Genomic DNA, 18,432 nt, shown 5'->3' with positions numbered 1-18,432 from the left:
TTTAAACCTCGTTTGATTTTCATAAATAAGAAATTGATCAATAGACTGTACACAGATAACATGCCCATTGAAACTGGCTATTTGTGGTAACTTTTCTTAAAATTACAATGGCAGCACTGATATTGACATTTGTGCTCATGAGTGACTAGGTATGTAGTTGAATTAAATAAGAAAATGTGAAATATGTAATAACATACTGTATTAAAAATGTATTTCTATTGGCTAAATCTAACTGTAACTGGCATTCTACATGTTTCATTAGAAAAATTTTACTGGATTCACTTTTAGATTTCTTTCTGAAATGTGGCACAGAGAATAGCTAACACCTCCATTTAAGTACAAAACTGGTTCTGAATACAAACCTGACAAGGATTTCAAAGTGGACTAAAAGAAATGAATACACAATAAGTTCTTTGGGGGTTTATTTGAGTTGAAATACATTTTCAGCAATGTGAATGTATTACCACCGCACAGAGCCTGTTCAAAATTTCCAATTTCTTAAAAATGTTCAACAATTCTTTCTGATCGAGCATTTAAATAAATTCTTTCTTTAAAAAAGTCTTGTTTCCTTACATAAATTCACTGTATTCCATTTTTTTTTCTTCTTTTACATTTTCATACAAATCTTCACTTCAATAGAAGGTGTAAGCTTGCAGAAACAAAACTACAAATGGGAAAAGAAAAACAATGGAAAAAATAAAATGAATGGCAGCATAAGGTGTGCGTTATCCTGTTGCACTGAGGTAAGTGATCTCTTCTCTATTGTCCTTGCTCCTCAGTGTTACCTTTTCAAGTTCCTCTGAGCCTGCTTAAGTAAAGTGTCAAAGTCTAGTGCATCAAACTTGCCCTTTGCAGGAGCGGACTCGTACTCCTGGTTTGAATCTGGAACACAGAGGTTATTTTGGTTATTATTTTGAGGAATGAAGGTAGTGAAGGTTTATATATAGACACAAACAAACATTTCTTTTTTCTTCTTCTTTTTCATTAATTCATTATTATTTAGAAGTCTAGGAGCAAGACAAATCTGTCTGGAAAGAGGTTTATGTGATGTCGGTTATGAAGACAACATAAATGTAAACTTACCCAGATCAGCATAACTGGACCTGCAAAACTGTCTTCTGCCTCCAAAGCACAAATCAAATGGAAGCTCATTTGGTTGTCGTAGCTTGCTTCCATTCTCAATTGCAGTAAATGCATCCTTGGTGTCATAGTATGTGACAAATCCATAGTTGTCTCTGCAAAAATGTTTTAAGAATTGTAACCATTATTATTACTTCATACTAAGAAAGCCACATTCCTTATTATTTATAAAAAAAAAAAAAATAAAATAAAAAAAATAAAAAAAAATCAACAGCAGCGCCGAGTGTTCTTACCCTCGCTCTCTAAAATGCACAGTACAGTCCTCTATCTCCCCAAAATATGAAAATCGCTCTTTCAACTCCTTACGGGTCATACTTCCATTAATGCGCCCAACATAAACTACTCGCCGCTCTTCCTGAAAAAAGCAGGAAGCAAAGCTTTTACTACAAATTATATTATTTACTTAATATCCACATTTTTATCTCCAGTACACTGACGACTTGCTAACATTAGAATAAAATGATATACTCACAATTGCTTTGTCCTTGCGCCTCCTCACTTCCTCATTATGATCTCTTGAATCATAGCAGTAGCTGGATCTCTTGGCTGTGCTACAAGTTTAAAAAAAATCTGGTCAAACTATGTTACATTCTTATTTGAATTACTTTACAAAACAGTTATGAAGTTCAAGAGGTCAAATGTAGTGCAGGACTGACAAGAGGCCACACCATATCTACATTCTTTATTGCTATAGTGTTAGTTTTGTTTAGAAAATGGCATACTGCATTGTAGATAAAACAATAATGATAAATTCATAAGTTCATATTTGCTTTTGCAAGGGACACAAATTGCTATGGCAACTTTTTTTAGTAAGTCTTTTAGGAGGATATTAATGTACTATAAAACAATTCTCACTTAAGATGAGTTTTCCAGTGTCTGGGCCTGTGTGAAGGAGAGGGAGAGCGGGAACGAGACTGAGATCGGGATAGGGATCTGGAATGACTGTCTCTCCAGGACCCAGAGCATGAACTGGAGTAGGAATTCCTCCGTCTGCGTGATGGGGAAATGGATCGGGAGCTTGAACGGGAGCGTGAATTGTACCTAGGTGGTGACCTGGAACTCCTGTGATAGTTACCAGACCTATATCTGTGGGAACACACAAACTTTAATGGTGCTTAAATGACTTACACTGCAATGTGTATATAGCTTGTTTGGGGACATAATACATTACTGTATAACTCAATAATATTACTGTTAGCAAAACCAATGAGCTACTCTGATGCAATACAACTAACCTTTTTCTGGATGGCGAAGGTGACCTAGAGGATTCTGAGCTACTGGACGTGGACCCTGAGCTGCTCCGTAACCGAGTTCTGTATGTTCTCTGGGATCGGCCTCTCTTGCGGTGGTATGGGCTGGGAGATCGTTCAGAGTATCCTGGGAATCTCTGATGTTTATTGCCATCATCCTGCAAAGAGTACTCAGAATCCATCCTATCAGGAGAAGCATCTGGAGTCACCATAATTGTGCTTGTCATAGGCTCCCGGTCAGACTGACTCTCACATAGAGGATTCTGAACAGGTTTGAGATTTTTCTGTGTGCTTCCTGCTGCAACAGGGGTTGGAGCAAGCTTGGTGTCCCCTTTCTGGGGTTTCATCTGGTTAGAAGGCAGCTCAGGATACTTGATGACGATGCTTGACTGATGTTTAATATTCCAGCGATTGCCAAGCTCATTCTGGGAGGCTTCCTTGGGAAGCAAGCAGTAATCATGATCTAGAGAAAATGGCTGGGTTTGCCCAAGGGTTACAGAAGTCTGAGGCCTACTGGGTAGTTTGCCTGACGAAAGGGGGAGAGGCTCTATATGAATTGCCTTATTTGGAGTTGGCTTAGGCACTTCTGACTTTTTTGATTTTCCTAATAATGCAACTGGTGCCAAGGGCTTCCACATTTGATGAGGTGGTGTGGCAGGTGGAGTAAGGCCTATGTTGCAAAGAAAGAAGGCAAATTAGGTTTATGCACTGCTTAGGCTTATATCCTTGGAAATTCTTTACCCACAGAAGGTCAAGCAACATCATTCAAAGCAGCAAAATGATCGCTCTAAGAAAATTGCTAATGCAAAAAAAGGATAAAGATTTCTATGGTATTATTTTAGACATATTAGTAAAGCCAATACAATTCAACACAGTTTGTGTACTGGAACACTAACATTTAAAAAAAATAAAAGTAAAATGTAGAGATTTTACAAAGTAATTTTGCTAACTATATACCTGCAGTGCTACCCAAGTCAGGGCTGGAAGCTTTCCTGAGGGTCATGGTATCTGCCTGCTTCTCACCACTGCAAAGCAAACCACAAAATTTAGGCCGTTTCAAAAGCTGGATTAAAAGGTCCTTTTTTATTTATCTGTTCTCGGTAGGTCCTGGTAAAAGCCAAACACAGTCACATACATACTGTGTCGGTTTGGCATACGAGCAGCGTTCAGACTGTAGGGTAACTCTTGTTCTCCATCCTAAACTGAACATACTAACCTGGAGTTTCCTACAGCAGCTGCTCTACCACAGACCTCCGGCAGACTCTCATCCTCTTTAGCTGAAATGACAATGAAAGGTGGTAAATATCCAAAGTGAAAGCGGGATGCACATAAAGCAGTCTTTTTCAAGATTTGTGTGGCCTGTGAATTATATTCAAATTATAAATTAATTCATAAAGTCACTTAGAATGACCATTTTTACATTTCAAGCGTCATTGTAAAGAAATTTAAAGCCATGTATACACTGAAGAGAAAAAAAAAAAAAAAAAAAAAAAAAAAATCACTGATTAGGAACACCTACTTTATCATTTTATCAGCTCCACTGATCATACAGGAGCACTCAGTAGTTATACAATTACATACTGTAGTCCACTTTTTCTCTCCACAAAATGGATACAAGATCGGTGTTCCCAATTCAATGACCGTTCCATGTATAATGAAAATATTTTATTTAACCTTCAAAATACTGAGAGAATATTCAAGCGTTTCCTGTAATGTTGATATTACAATAGGAGGTTCATGCTATTTATGTACTACATATACATTTCCTCAATTACATTTTAGGTCTTCAGTTTGAGACGCATTTGTTTTTAAGGTGCAACATGTAAGGGCTAAAGGATTATGTATTGTGCCATTAGTTTTTGTACATTTCTGCAATGCTGACGAACTGTGTGGTACACTATGTCACATGTGGGCTCCAGTTTTAGGGCCCACGATTATACATTTTCAAAACACGAATCAGCCCATTATCTACTTATCAAGCCTTTCATCAGATGGGTTAGGGCTTGGAAAACTATTGCATCACTGGGTTCTCAGCACAGTTGAAAAATACTCTCAAAGTATAACAGTACTCATTGTTTTTGTTAAATCTGATTCTGCCCAAGGCAAGTAGCACTGTAGTCTGTCTTGTCATAAGCCTGACTGCTGGCAGACTATATGCTAGCAAGCAAGCACACATTTTCTCATGGGTTGGCACATCCGCCCAGACAAAGACAGCAAACTCTGAGTTAAAATGGATCTGCAAACAAGGCAGAATTCCAGCAGCTCAGCAAGCATGAGGGCACAGCAGCTGTTCCAGCCATGCAGGAGATTCTTTTAAAGGGGTATAAACCCTTCCTCAAATACCACACTACTCTTAAGGGAGTGGAAAAACCTTCATTTGAGTTTGCAACATAGCTTCTCTTAATAAATGTTCACAATGTGTAACATGCTTGCTTAATTTGCAGATGCATTTTTTTATTATTTAAAGCTGACACTGTGCCAACCACAACAGCTACAATTGTCAGCTGAAGATGTGTTCTTTTAATTTTACAACTTAAAACAAATGACAATTAGAAAGACAAACATTCTAAAATGTTCACTATAGCTTGGCAGCATAAAATTCAGTGTATTGCATAGATATAAACGAGAATACAACAAAGAATAATCAAAAAGGACTACACTTACGCTGAGTCTCTTCAAACTGTTCCAAGAGACTGGTAAGATCAGAAGCTTCAATACCTGGGAAAAAAATAAAAATAAAATAAATAAAAAACCCATAGTCAAGCAAATAGTTTTATCTACTTTAAATCTAAATGAAAAATGAATTCACTACAATAACTAAATCCGTTTCCAAACTCACCAATTTCACTTGTGAAAGACTCAATCAGCTCTGCTGTAGGACTCTTTGCTTTAGGAACTGGAGCAGAAGCCAAGCGCATCTGCACTGCCAGCTTCACAATTCTGGCCTGAATTGGAGCGGACGTGAAAGGCTGAGCAGCTATGGGTGCAACATGACGTTGGGACCCTAGAGTAGGTCTGGAAGTATTTACTGGCAGGGTAGGTTTGGCTGGGATTGGCACAGAAGCTTCCACCGCTACTCTCTTTACAGGCACAGCAGCACTAGTCTGATTAGGAACAGCATTCAGAGACGGAACAATTGTAGTGGTTCTAGTGGTATTTTCAGTCATATCCTGAGGCTTAGAGAGAGCCTTGACCTTAGCCTGCAGGGCTGATGGGATTACTTTGATCACTTGATCAGAAGGGGAAGGTTTATCTTGTAAACAGTTTGTCTGCCCTGGTGCATAGATGCTCTGAAAAACTCCATTTGTAGTAGCAGCAGGTTGTGAAGCAGGCATTTCAAGTGGTGACTCTTTAGCTGCTAGAGAAACCTTACAGACAATAGTGTTCTGTGGCTCACCAGTGGAACTGGGTGGATTTTGGGGGTTGGGCTGAATTGAGGGGCTTGTAGAAGTGGCAGAATTTTCTTCAGGTTTCAAAGCAGGTGGGGGGACTGATCTAGGAGGCACTAGTTTTTTAGAGCCTGCCAGCATTGATGCTGGCGGAACTAGCAAGGCCTGGGGAGTTGGAGGTGCTGTGGGGCCTCTTGGCTGCCATGCAGGCATAATTTCAGGAGCAGGCTCCATCTTTGCAGATGTAGCGACAGCACAACATGGGTCTCTAGGGTTGGGGTCAGGCAAACAGGGGATTGGAGGAAGCTCCTTAGGTGTCTCTGGAAGCAAAGGCCATTTGGTACTGTTATCCTTAGTCATCTCCGGAGGTAATGGTTTCTTATGTTGACGAAGTAGACGGTACTGCTGTAAACTAAGTGATTTGGGCTTGGGTTCAATTGGTGGACAGACTGCTGGCTCTTCCTTGGAGACCACATCGATTTCTCCACTTTCCCCAAGAGGCAATGCAACTGGAGTTTGATTTTCCTCAAGGACAGGCAATGGCTTGGGCTCAATGACTTCAGCACAAGCTTCTCTGGTTGTGGTGGTTATTGAAACAGAAGAAATACAACTTTTTGCCTCATATGCCTCTGTTGACTTCACCTCTGACAAATTGTCAGCTTTACCCGTCTCAGCCTCTGCTTTAATAAGGACAGGAGCGAAGGTCACTTTTTTCTTCTTCTTTTGCTCTTCTTGAACTTCCTTGACAACTTCTGCTGCCTTTTTAGATGACGCACTCCTCAAAATTCTTCCTTCAGCAAACTGAACCTCATGATTTCTCTTCTTTTTCTTTTTTGCTTGACATTTTTTAGAAAACTCCTTTTTAGATGGCTTAATTACAACATTATCTACTTTCTTATCCTTGACTTTAGACATGAGACCCTCTTCAGGGAGAACCTCTGGTTTAAGACTGGGCTTTGAGTTCTCAGGGAGTTCCTGTTTCAATTCAAGCTCTCTGCTGGGAAGAGAAAATGGGCTTCTCATGTCTGGTATGGCCAAAATTGGTTCTCCATTTTCCCCTTTATCCACCACCTCTAGCACAATTCCACCTTCAGGCAGTAGCTGCTCCTCACCCTCCATACAAACAGTCATGGAATATGGGTGCATGTGCTTGAACAATTCACCAAGAGTAACAGGCACGCTCTCCCCGTCATGCTCCAGAAATATGGGAAGGCAAAGGTCTTGTTCATCCATTGATGCTACACTCAGCTCATTGATGAGTGTGGAAAAACTCCCTTCCTCACCAACTTCTTCATAGTCACATATCTGCAGGGACCCATTTGGTGTAAAAGGAAGAGTCAGGGCACAGAAATTTCAGAAAATAAATTACTGTCATCAAGCTACTGTATATTGTAATATGCTAAGGAACATTATCAAACATTGATCATGGCATTTAGAAAAATTACTAGACAATATTTCTCTACCTTTTCAGGAAAATGCTTTAGCTCCTTCTTTGGAGGAGAGCACGAGAGGCTCAAAAGTTTCTTCAGCTGTAGGAAGCAATAATTAAACCAGTGATTAAAATGAGCAATCACATAACTGGGAAATTATGAGCAAAATTAGATTAAACATCATGTCTTTAACAGATGAAGCAGCTCAATTCACAGTGTGTTCATGACATGTCCAGAACCAGACAAGAAAAGCAAGACCCAGCTGCACTCACCGATGCATTATCATGGCCTTTCTGCCCTTGCAAAAGCTCTGCATCAGGTAGGATGTCAAAAGGAGAAAGATTTTCCTCATCTACGTTATCAAGAATATCAGTGAGAGCTGAGAGCAGTGTTGCCTCACTTTCTTCATCAACACCAAATGTTACCTTTCAGAGAGAACACAATATATAGGCAAAGTCTATTAGGATCAAATCTACCGTTAAATAAGTAAAGATTTAAAAATGTACATTTAGCAATTTTAAACAGAGGGCGAGGATTAATGTTGAATTAAACATGACAATATATTAACTCTTATGGAAATTGTTTACTTTTTAACTCCTTATAAATCATATAAAACATGTCTTCACCTCTCCATTTGAGGAGTGCTCAAACATGGACAGAATGGATGGATCCAGGCAAGGCTGTTGGGCATCTAGCGTGTCTCCAGTGATCAGACCATGGTGCTGCAGGCCACAGAGCTCATCTTGGAGTATTTCAACCTGTTTGAGCAGGAGGAACAAGTTCAGACTTATCATTTAAATCAGCAGTGCCTTCAGGGGTTATTTTAAGTGAAGAAAGCTCATTTCAACCCAAAATTTAAAATGTACATTCTGAGCAGGGAAGGTTCACAAAACCTAGTTCACAAAAGAATAGACAAGAGAAAAATATCAAATAAGCATCAAATTATTGTTAACAGATAGACTGGTTGTTTCTTCAGGTGTGAGAGAACAAATACTTAATTTTAACAAACAAAAACGTGTGAGAAACAGCTTTACAGCAATAAGAACCGGTCATGCAAAATACCTGTAGATGTTTGTCAATCCTTGAGTTAAACTCCTGTAAACCATTACTACCAAAGAGAGTCTAAACAGGAGGATCATCACAAACTGATGAGCAATTGTTATGCATATAAAGTGAATATGCACTGGGGTGGGACAACAACGCTACTTGTGTTTTAGAAGCTTAACCATTCATAAAGTAAAGTGTGACTCCAAATAATTCACAACATCCCATATATACTGTGCATAGTAGTATTTGTTTACAATAAGGGCCTCATTCTGAACAAACGTAGGTGGAATATATAAACATTGCTTATGTTTTAAAAAATATATTTTTAGACAATACAGGAAAACGAACCTGAAAAGCAGAAAGTTTAAATAGACTTCTTGTTACTGTAGCAAACGTAAATTTATAGCCACATCCATTCACACTGAAATTATAAAGGCATGTTTTAGCATAAGTAGGATTTGGAATGAAGAACACATAAAAGTTCATTACAAGTAGGGCCATTTACAAGTATCCGATTAAAAATACATTTCATGAGCAAATCAACCTTTAACATATTTAATCTTATAAACATATTTAAACATCCATGTGCTTTTTTTCCCTCAAAAAAGGTTTATCAAATGCAAAATAATCAAGTAAAATTTTAGGACATTAAAAGTCTCTAATAGGTGGATTCAGAAAGCCAGGGTTTCTGGCACCATAAACCCACAGAAACCATTCAGCTTTTGGGGTGACGGTTTCTAGTTGCAGAAAAATGGTGAAGGTGTGGTTAGGGATAAAGGTGGAAACTATCAGAATTATAATAGATCTGTATGCACTGAGTGAAGTTGAAGGTGTTGAGACATTAGGGGATTGGTCTCTGAAATAACTTCTACTAAATATCAAAAGATCATAGGCTTTTAATTGTATATTTTTGATGAATAGATGTGTTCAGAGATTTTATGGGTTTAATCAAAAACAGGAGGGAGACTTAAATATGATTTTAAAAGTGTAGGCAAAATTAGTGGCTTTAGAGTTCTGAATGCAAAAAAAAAAAAAAGTAGAAAAAAAACGGACTACATCCGCGAAGCAAAGACGCGTCATCGAGGCGCAGTGCATTACTGGGCAAAGTGCAGCAGCTCGCCGGCTCTAAACACGTGGTAAAGTACAACAAACCAAACGCGCCAGCACCCAAAACAGCATGCGTTGAAGTCTCTTATGATTTACTCTGATCATAAACCTTACATACCAGTGTTTATCTATATATATATATATATATATTATATTCCTAGCCTGGAAAACAACACTGGAAACTAACATAGCCATGAATTTCAAAAACAGCCCCAGGACCACTGACCCACCCAGACACCACGTGTTGAACATGTGGTCACTGTCGGGAGAAAAAAAATAATTCAGATTTTTAAATTTCACCACATCTTACTAAGACTCAGTTCAGAAAATGCTATGTTATTTAAAACCAACTGCCAAAATATAGTATATATGGGGGCCACACGTAATGTGCTGCACCTCAACGTGTCATTCGTATCACAATTTCCATTGAGCCATTTTCTTATTAAAACAACCAGAACTAACTAATGCTCGGTGCCGTTCAAAAATGTTTGGAGATCGGGCAAGGATTAGTGTTAAAAATAAACTGCATATCAGCATGTTTCACTCCAACCCAAGGGGAAGAGAGAGACGCACGGGAAAAATGGAAAAATAACAAGAGACAGAAATCATTCTTAGTCTGATTGGTAAATAATAATAGTAACAGACACCGGAGTAAAGCATGGGTCCCCCAGGCCTGTCCCATCAGTCACGTTTATGTTTGGCTCGCTACTCATACAAACACACAGACAAGAATTCTTCAGATCAGGATCTACCAGCCAGAGTCGCAGATGACACCAGCGAAAAACAACAACTAAATGTTTGGAAGAGTAAAACAAAGAGCAGCTTTCTTCAAAGCTGTAATAGAGCAGCGTGACTACAAGCACAGGAATAAAGTTTGTAAAACACGAGGCGTGGAATCAACCCTGGCTAATGGGCTAGCTCCATGCTATTGCTCGATCAATGCACATAACCCACAACAATTCAGTGTGAAAACTATAACTCCAATTTTAAACAAACTCTCCCAAATGATAACCTACTTATATCTTCCTAATAATCTGAACACCATCTGGATCTGAACAGAGCACGAGCCCCCACGCAACCAAACCCACGTGTCACTCTCTCCACAACTCCACGTATTTATCTTCAATTCTGAGCTAAGTGAAAAGTGACAGTGGTTCTAAGGTTTGCACAAAGCGCATCGAAAAGCGATGTGAGTGCTCCTTACCTCGTCGAGACTCGCCGTTGAGAAATACTCCATGTTACAGGCATTTAATAACTCCTCGCCTGTTCCCCAGCGCGCCGCCATCTTACAGCTCCCCTGTCCCTATGTGCTCTGAGTAAACGTGGAGCGCAGCGCGTTGACTCAGCCACCGGCTACCACCCGGACACGTGCTATTTACATTCCCGGCAAAAATCTCTTAGCGCCGAAGCCCCGCCTCCGCACCCCGCAGATGACGCGTCGGGGTCTACCGCCAATCCCCCCGTATTCCCTACATAGTGCACCATGTAATCATGAAATCACAACTTCTACACTCACACTGAGAACGTAACACCATATAAGTAATTCAGTCAGCTTCATCCAGGCTTTATATTTATTAGACCTAAAATATGTGTGTACGTGTAGAAGTCGTATCTAATGACACTCAAAGTGCACTACGTAGTGAGCAGGGGTCCATTTCAGACTTAACCCCAGTTTAAAAGTTAAAAGATGCAACTGTTCTCTGACGGTGAATAAACGTACGCCAGTTCAGAGTTGATACGTGCAGGTCAGTTCATTTCTTAAAACACACTCTTCACTCCTGTAAAAATGTAAAGATGGGTGTTTTTTCATTCAAATTCATTAAATGTATGTAGTAGCAATCCTAGTTAACGGTCTCAGTGAGGAATATGCCAGTTGAGCATATGGTTTTGCCTGAAATTTACATTTCGTTTGGTGTAACTAATTATATTATTATTTCATTTTAGTTGTTGTTTATTATGTTATTATGTTTTTTTTATTTTATATCAATATTATCTCAATTTAGTACATTTACAATGTTTTTGTAATAAATAATTATATCACAAATTACTATAAAATGCATAGCTCTTCCCTTGTTGGGAAGTCCTAAGAATTCTTACCAGCTATATTTTATTTTTCTGCCATGTTGTCTCCTGTAATGAATTAAAGAACACTGCAACACGTTGGTAAAAGATGGGATGCCTTAAGAAAAAGCAGGACAATCAATCCTCTTTTACATTACTGTTGGTTAATGATGAATGTGTCTCACACTAGCGGTAGCCCATTATGCCCTTATGTTCTTCCAATCAAACCTGCAATTATAATGCTAATTTGCTAGGATTGGTGCACATTATGGTGTGAAATCAGACCTAAAATGACACTGAAACCTCAAATAGACATTAACATATGTTTCTAATTTAGTTTCATCATGTGCCTTAAAGTAAATCCTTTCTCTGCATAGCTTGTTCTCATGTAGACATTGAAGAATTATAAGTATTGTTCCCTATCTGTATCTGCATTACATTTTTAAACAGAGCTCTTTTTGCCTGTGCCAGTCTGTAGAGGAGCTCAGTAGAGGAGTAGTTAGATGCTCATTCGACAGGGAAACTTGAACCTTATAGCTCACTATAAATTGTTTTTAAATACACAATGTGAGTGCACAAACTGTTATTTTTTGACCGGTTGTGATATATCAACAGTGGTTTATCCTTTCAGAAGTCCCAATCAAAAATCCAGGTGTTGTTCCCAATCAAAAAAATAAATAAATAAAATAAAACAAATATTGCATGAACTACAATGAATAGTTAGGTAGTAATTAAATGGCATTATTAATAATAATACTTAAACAAAATATTTAAATGCAAAATGAAGAAGTTGCAGCATGTTAGTACAGTCTGATAAAACATCTCAAATTTGCATGTGTGATGCACTACAGAAAGCAGATGGCTTCATGGAGATGTTGTCATGGAGGGTTATACACAAATACTGAAAGAACACCTTAAGGCATTTGCCCGAAAGGTGAAACGTGGCTGCAAATTGGTCTTCTCGCAGAGCAATGATCCTAAGCATTTTTTGAACGTCCTGTCAAAATGTCCTAAGAACAACAAGGTGAACGTATTGCAGTGGCCGTCACAAAGTCCTGACCTGAAATCCACAAAGAATTTGTAGCCTAGCAGAAAGTGTGTTTGAGCAGGGAGGCTAAATTAAGCTTTTGGTACAAGGTAAGAAATTAAAAACTATACATGCCACTGAGATACTGGTGTTTTTTCAGTTAAGTTCTTGATTATGAATATAGTCACAAGGTGGCAGTATTAGATTTGTTCGAAAGGGAGCCTTTCACTAATAAGCTGACTACACTCAAATTTGTTAACTGCTAATCCTCACAGATCCACAGACATTTTTAAATAAAAATCAGGGTGTTTGTTGAATGAAGTGACTGAGTTATACCTCTCAGTCACATGGTTCTAAATCTATATGTGTAGAAGTTAGCATAGACCGAACTGGTGGCACTCAGTATGTGAACTGATTAACCCCATGTAAGAATTATAAGAAACTGGTGAAACCTAAGTTGGATTTATACAGTAATTTCATTGGTTGCATAGGTTACTTTAGGTAACTTTTGTTATTGTTATTATTGAAAGCATTCACTACTTTCTTGGTTTACCAGTTTCAGTTGCATCAACAGTACATGTGTGGTTTTGACTCACAGGGAGCCATTTATACGTTTATTTCTCTCTCTCTCTCTCTCTCTCTCTCTCTCTCTCTCTTTCTCTCTCTCTCTCTCTCTGGCAATAAGTTTTAAAAATTTAAATAGTTTAATATAATATTACTAATAGTAATGTTATACAATAGTATGAGCATTATGAATAATACATTTCCTTGTGTGAATGGGTTCACAATACCAAATTTATACAAAAGGAAAATTGTTTGAAGGCATTCCTTTAAAAATTCTCAGCATTACAATAATTAAAACACAAAGGAATACAGCCTCGGATATTTAATGGTTTTGAACTGTTTTAGCAATGACTTGTGTTAAGCTGCAGTAATTGCATGTGGTCATTTTGCTGTGATTATTTATTTAATGTTATACTGAAAACCTAACATAACAGAAGATTATTTCAGATTTTAATTAATACATTAAATCATTAGTGTTGATGGATTTTTAATGTGAAGGAGAACATAAAGATGAGCTTGCACAGCTCCTCTTATTTCATTCCTCATAGCTACCCAGCTGTACAGGAAATCATTCATCCACCACTACTGTTGCCATGGAAACTAGAGGGGAAATCCATTTCATCAGCCTCTTCGTCATACTCTCTGTTCCCCTCCCTCCTTCTCTCCTTATTCCACTCTGCTTATTTTCCTTCATTTTATCCCTCCCTTTCATCACTCTCTGTATCTCTCTCATTCACATTAATTTACATTTATCACAGAATGCAGCTGTTTGTATTAGCATGGGGTACAACGTCTCTCCCTTTATCCAGTTGTTGTTATTTTTCTGTACGGGCATATCATTCAGTGGCTCATTCCAGTGAAATAGGGTGGGTGTTTCATTTGTTAGTTGCTAGGCCAGTGAGCAGTGTTTGAAACTGATGCTGTTGTTAAAAGTCCTATATTCAGAACAAAAGCACCTACACCCAGTGTTTGCACGTTATGTGAATGTCTGATGAGAGTCTATGTTCACTGAGCATGTGTGACGCTCCTAGTGTCACTGCCTTCACTGACGACCTCGTGGTAATCCCACAGGGCAATGGGGCAGGCCAGCAGCTGCTGGAGACACCAGATGGCCAAAAATTTGAATTGAAAAAACTGCACACAATCTCTCTCTCTCTCTCTCTCTCTCTCTCTTGTCCCTTCTTTCTCTCTCTCATACATCGGTTGTGACTGTGTTTTCATCCTGTTCATCATAGGCACCCGCCCCGCCCATGTTCTTCTTCCTCAAGTTTGTTTATGTTCAGAAGCTTTTAGGGTGAAAGGTATGTTTGAGGGTGGGGAAAAAAAGTGTTGTTTGTACATAGTTGAAGTTTAAATTATACATTTTTATTCACTGTTTGAATTACCACAGAAACTCATTTGTAACTTAAGTTGTTTAGCTTTGTAGCGCATTGCAGTATTGCAGTTAGCCACTTCTCGAATTTGGGGACATTTCCACATGAAGTTATCTGAAACAGCAAATATAAGTCAATATTACCCATCTATGGTGCAGGAGTAGAGCAATATCCTAAACTCAGTCTGTGCTACTCAATTCTTGGGGTTGTCTCAGTTGTCTAAAATACTTCAGATGCCTTTTGTTTGCCATGAGTGGTCAGAGAGAGAAAGCTTAGCATACAGGACAGAGACACTATGTTTTTTTTAAACACCAGGGTTTCGTAAACTCATTACACTTTGAGCTGGCAAACAGGCTGGAGCAAATGGTGAGGAAACCTCCTCAGACATTTTTAAATGGTGTTTCTTGATTTTAATTGTGAACTTCACTTTTACCCATATAAAATACTCCTCTACCTTAAATGAAACATCCAAACATTCAGTGCAGTGATGTGATATATCAATATATAACAATTATTCCTGGCATAAATGCAAGCCACTCTTATTTATTTTTTTTACTAATGAATTAATTATTTGTAATTATGTGTGTAAATGTGTAACTTAGTACACATAGGTGTCAGGGATTATACTATTAGCTGATCTAATGAATCCTCCTAAATAGATCAGTGATCGCTGTCATTCAAATGTCAGGCTTAGCCGGAGTTAACTCTTATTCCCACTCATTTTAAATCCCTCTGTATTTCATATTAATGGATGAATGGCTTCTCCATCTCTCTCTCTCACACACACACATACAGATATAAATACACATTCAGAACAAAGATGCAGGTGTTAGACCTATACTATGGTAAAGAAATGAGTGTGTGTTTTGTTCACAGGGTGGTGCTGTCTGGAATTTATTTTTCTAATCTTCTGTGGCTCTAATAATTTGAGTCTGAAGATTAAGGCTTTTGATTACAGGAGCTTGAATCAGAGCAGACTGTGTTTGTGTGTGTGTGTGTGTGTGTGTCTGCGTGTGAGTAAGTGTGTGCAGGATACATACAGAAAGAGCATGTGTATAAAGATAGGAAGGAGGGGGTTAATCTCACACTTTCTCTGTCTCGCTCTCTGTCAAGATTAAAGTAGCTTTACTGGAATGGCTGTAATTAGAACAATGTTGCCAATACAACAAGATAATAACAATAGTAACAAAAATAATAAGAAAAACAACACAAATTACAAACCTCTCTCTATTATTTATTCTTCTCATCTCACCTTTCTCTCCATATTTCACTTTCCCTCACCATTCACACCCACCTTTCTTCTTCTTCCATCGCATGACTTTTTCTCTTCTCTCTTCTCTCCTCCCTCCTCCCCCATTCTCTCTCCATTCTTCCCTTATCTCTCTCTTTCTCTCTCACCCTCCCTATCTTTCTCCCTCACTCCCTTTCTCTCTCACACTCACCCCCCCCCCCACCCCGGTCTCCCCCTCTTCTTTTACTCCCTCAATCACGCACTCATTGGGGGAGGGGCACTTTTGCACATTTATGTTCTCCTTGTCAGCACTGTGCCACAGCTGTGCATTGCTGTGAAAAAAAACAGGGAGGCAGAGAGAGAGAAAGAAAAAGAAGAGAAATTAAACAGAACAGGAGAGACTGCATCTGTACCTCTTTATCACACCCCCACCGGAATTAGTGTCACAGGTGCCCTGACATGAAATGTGCCTGCCCCAAAGATGCAACGGCCATAACTGCAGCTGATGAAGCAGGTGGAGGACAGCAGCAGTAGCCGCAGGTAATGAGCCTCCTCTATTCTCGTTTAGACAATACATTGTGTTGCGTATGTGTGAGCCCGTGCCGTGTGTGTGTGTGTGTGTATGCAGTAAGTGAGGGGGGAAGTGGGTTTGAGTCGGCTTCCTGAGCGATTCTGCTAGCTGATGGGGCGGAGCGTGAGAAGGGCTGTCAGCTAGAGAGCTGTAGGAGGCAGTGTGTATGTGTGTGTGTAAGCGCATGCTTGTGTGCGTGTGCGTGCGTGCGTGTGTTTGTTGGTTTATGAAAGTGTAAGGAAGCCATCCAGTGTGAGAAAAAAACCTTTGGCTACTACTTCACCAGTACACGTTTTGTTTGGAGACTCTAAGAGGAAATAAGGACAGATACACAGATATCTCTTGAAGAAGGTAAGCCACAGATTTTACGCCCATCAGCTCACTGTGAGAAAGGAAGAAAGAGCTTGATAAGGGGCGGATGTGTGTGCTAGCTCTGTGAGAGGGAAATCCATCTGTAAGATAGTTTAGGTGGAAAGAAGACATGAAAACAAGGTTTAGAAAAAGGATGTCCTAATGTATGTGTTTGCTCACTGTACGTCTGTGTTTGATTAATTTACTTTGTGGAAAGTGGTTTTATTGGTGTGTGTGTGTGTGAAACAGAGGTTGTGTGTAGAATGTTCCATCTGGGTGGTGTTGTGTAGAGACGCTACACGTCTAGAGCTGCTGCATGTGTATCAGTGTAGATCAGTGTTACATTGAGCAGAGGGAAACAGGCTTTGAGACTGATGTATAATTGTTATAATAATAGAAATCTTCACCTTTATGCAGAAGTAAAGATATATAGCTTTTGCATTTTTTTCAGCGTATGTGTTGGTGCTCATCAAGAAAAAGATGAGGAAAGTATGGGGGAGGGGATGTAGATGATACTGGAGAAAGAGAGATGGAGAAAGGGAGGAATATTTTTGGGAGGAATCCCCAAGGAGTCCCCAGAGAATTCTCATGGTTGTTGAACATTTGATTTTGATTTTTTGTATTCGGAAAGCCTATGTCAATGGAAGCTAGGCACGGTGTCCTGTTTCTTTATAAATCAAATGCAGCTCATCATTCACGGCTACCAATAGCTCTGAATGGGGCCAATATGCCTGCTAGCAACACACTTAAATATTGAAGCAGTATGCTTCGGATCCAGCCCAGAATACATCTCCCTTGAGCTTTTGTTCCTCTCTAGTCCTCTGAAGTGTGCATTTTTCTACCTCCTGTGGTAACCACAACTATGTGACATGTTATGTAACGATGCAATTCACACGATAGACGTGGGCCTGTGACATTAATGCATATTTGCGTATATGACACATATTACACATGTGTCAGGTCTTGTAACTTCATTTTGTGTAAGTCTGGTTTCCTTCTTTCTCTGGAAGAAAAAAAAAGAAAGAAAGAAATGGGGCAAATTAAGAATAAGCAATTGAACCTGAATGCACATTCACATGCATTGAGTCTGAGTTTAAATTTTCCACAGGAACACATTCTCTTCAGGGAGAGATGTTTTTACAAGATTATATTTCAGAGTTTCTTTTCTTTAGTAGCTTCAGCAGGCATCTGTGGTCAGTGCTGGAAAGGCATGGCATTTGCATTAGGACACTAACCCAGTAAATTAAGGACAACAAAAAGGGCAAAAAAGAAAAGACAACAGATTCATTTTTCATTAAAAAATTAATTACCTACTTATATAAATATACAACCATCTTTAAACCTTAAAATTTAAAATGTCAAATCAGTCATCACAGTTTTAAGATGGTACCTCCCATCTGCCTTGTGCCCTGGTCTAATCCCCCATCACATACACACAAACACACACATACAAGGGGGGGGGGCACAGAACACATAGTGCTTGCCTTAGAACTAAAGACTTTTAGCCATTTGGACCTGACTGTGTTTTAGAATGGTGAAGAGTGCAGCTTATCTAACATCCTCGAATGAATTAGGGCCCCTAACAGCCACAAAAGCTGTCATTTGTTTGGTATTGTTCTTTTCTGGCCTCTGTGTGTGTGTGTTTATTCTTTTAGTTGAGAAAAATACTCTATTTAATGTATTCCATTATGCAATTTAACTAAGCCTGAACATTACTACTTTGTTACTATTATGTTAATGCATAATAGTGTTTACAGTACTGCATCCAGTATTTATAGTCAGAATGATACAGTTTATTCATTTTTCAGCATTAAGAAACAGCCATAATCCTCAAAAGCTTCACCAACTCAACAGAAGTATTATATCTCTACTTCCTTTTTTTCAGAGAAAT

The 18,432-nt window shown here is 38.9% G+C and overlaps 2 protein-coding genes across 5 annotated transcripts in view; one reads left to right on the top strand and one right to left on the bottom strand.

Moving 5' to 3' along the window:
- Positions 1 to 421: 421 nt before the first annotated feature.
- Positions 422 to 10,711, bottom strand: pprc1 (PPARG related coactivator 1). The gene is made up of 14 exons (XM_066680103.1): positions 10,568 to 10,711; positions 7,836 to 7,967; positions 7,482 to 7,634; positions 7,243 to 7,308; positions 5,230 to 7,084; positions 5,055 to 5,108; positions 3,607 to 3,667; positions 3,348 to 3,415; positions 2,376 to 3,060; positions 1,996 to 2,226; positions 1,613 to 1,691; positions 1,374 to 1,495; positions 1,084 to 1,235; positions 422 to 882 (listed from the first exon to the last, which is right to left on the bottom strand). The coding sequence occupies exons 1-14, from the start codon at positions 10,646 to 10,648 to the stop codon at positions 782 to 784; spliced, it is 3,840 nt and encodes a 1,279-aa protein (XP_066536200.1). The 5' UTR covers positions 10,649 to 10,711; the 3' UTR covers positions 422 to 781.
- A 343-nt stretch (positions 10,712 to 11,054) lies between these two features.
- The window catches only part of gng2 (guanine nucleotide binding protein (G protein), gamma 2), a 30,623-nt gene continuing 23,245 nt past the window's right edge, over positions 11,055 to 18,432 (top strand). The window contains exon 1 of one of the 4 annotated variants that reach the window (XM_066679788.1): positions 11,055 to 11,108. The gene's annotated coding sequence lies outside the window, so the exon portion shown is untranslated. Of the gene's footprint in view, positions 11,109 to 15,969; positions 16,160 to 16,327; positions 16,542 to 18,432 lie in introns of those variants that run through there. The other 3 variants (XM_066679789.1, XM_066679787.1, XM_066679786.1) reach the window with 3 other exon arrangements.

The sequence above is a fragment of the Hoplias malabaricus genome, chromosome 8, assembly GCF_029633855.1.
Source record: "Hoplias malabaricus isolate fHopMal1 chromosome 8, fHopMal1.hap1, whole genome shotgun sequence".
NCBI classification, from domain to species: domain Eukaryota; kingdom Metazoa; phylum Chordata; class Actinopteri; order Characiformes; family Erythrinidae; genus Hoplias; species Hoplias malabaricus.
The sequence above is the reverse complement of the archived record's forward strand: the minus strand, read 5'-3'. Positions and strand labels throughout refer to the sequence as shown.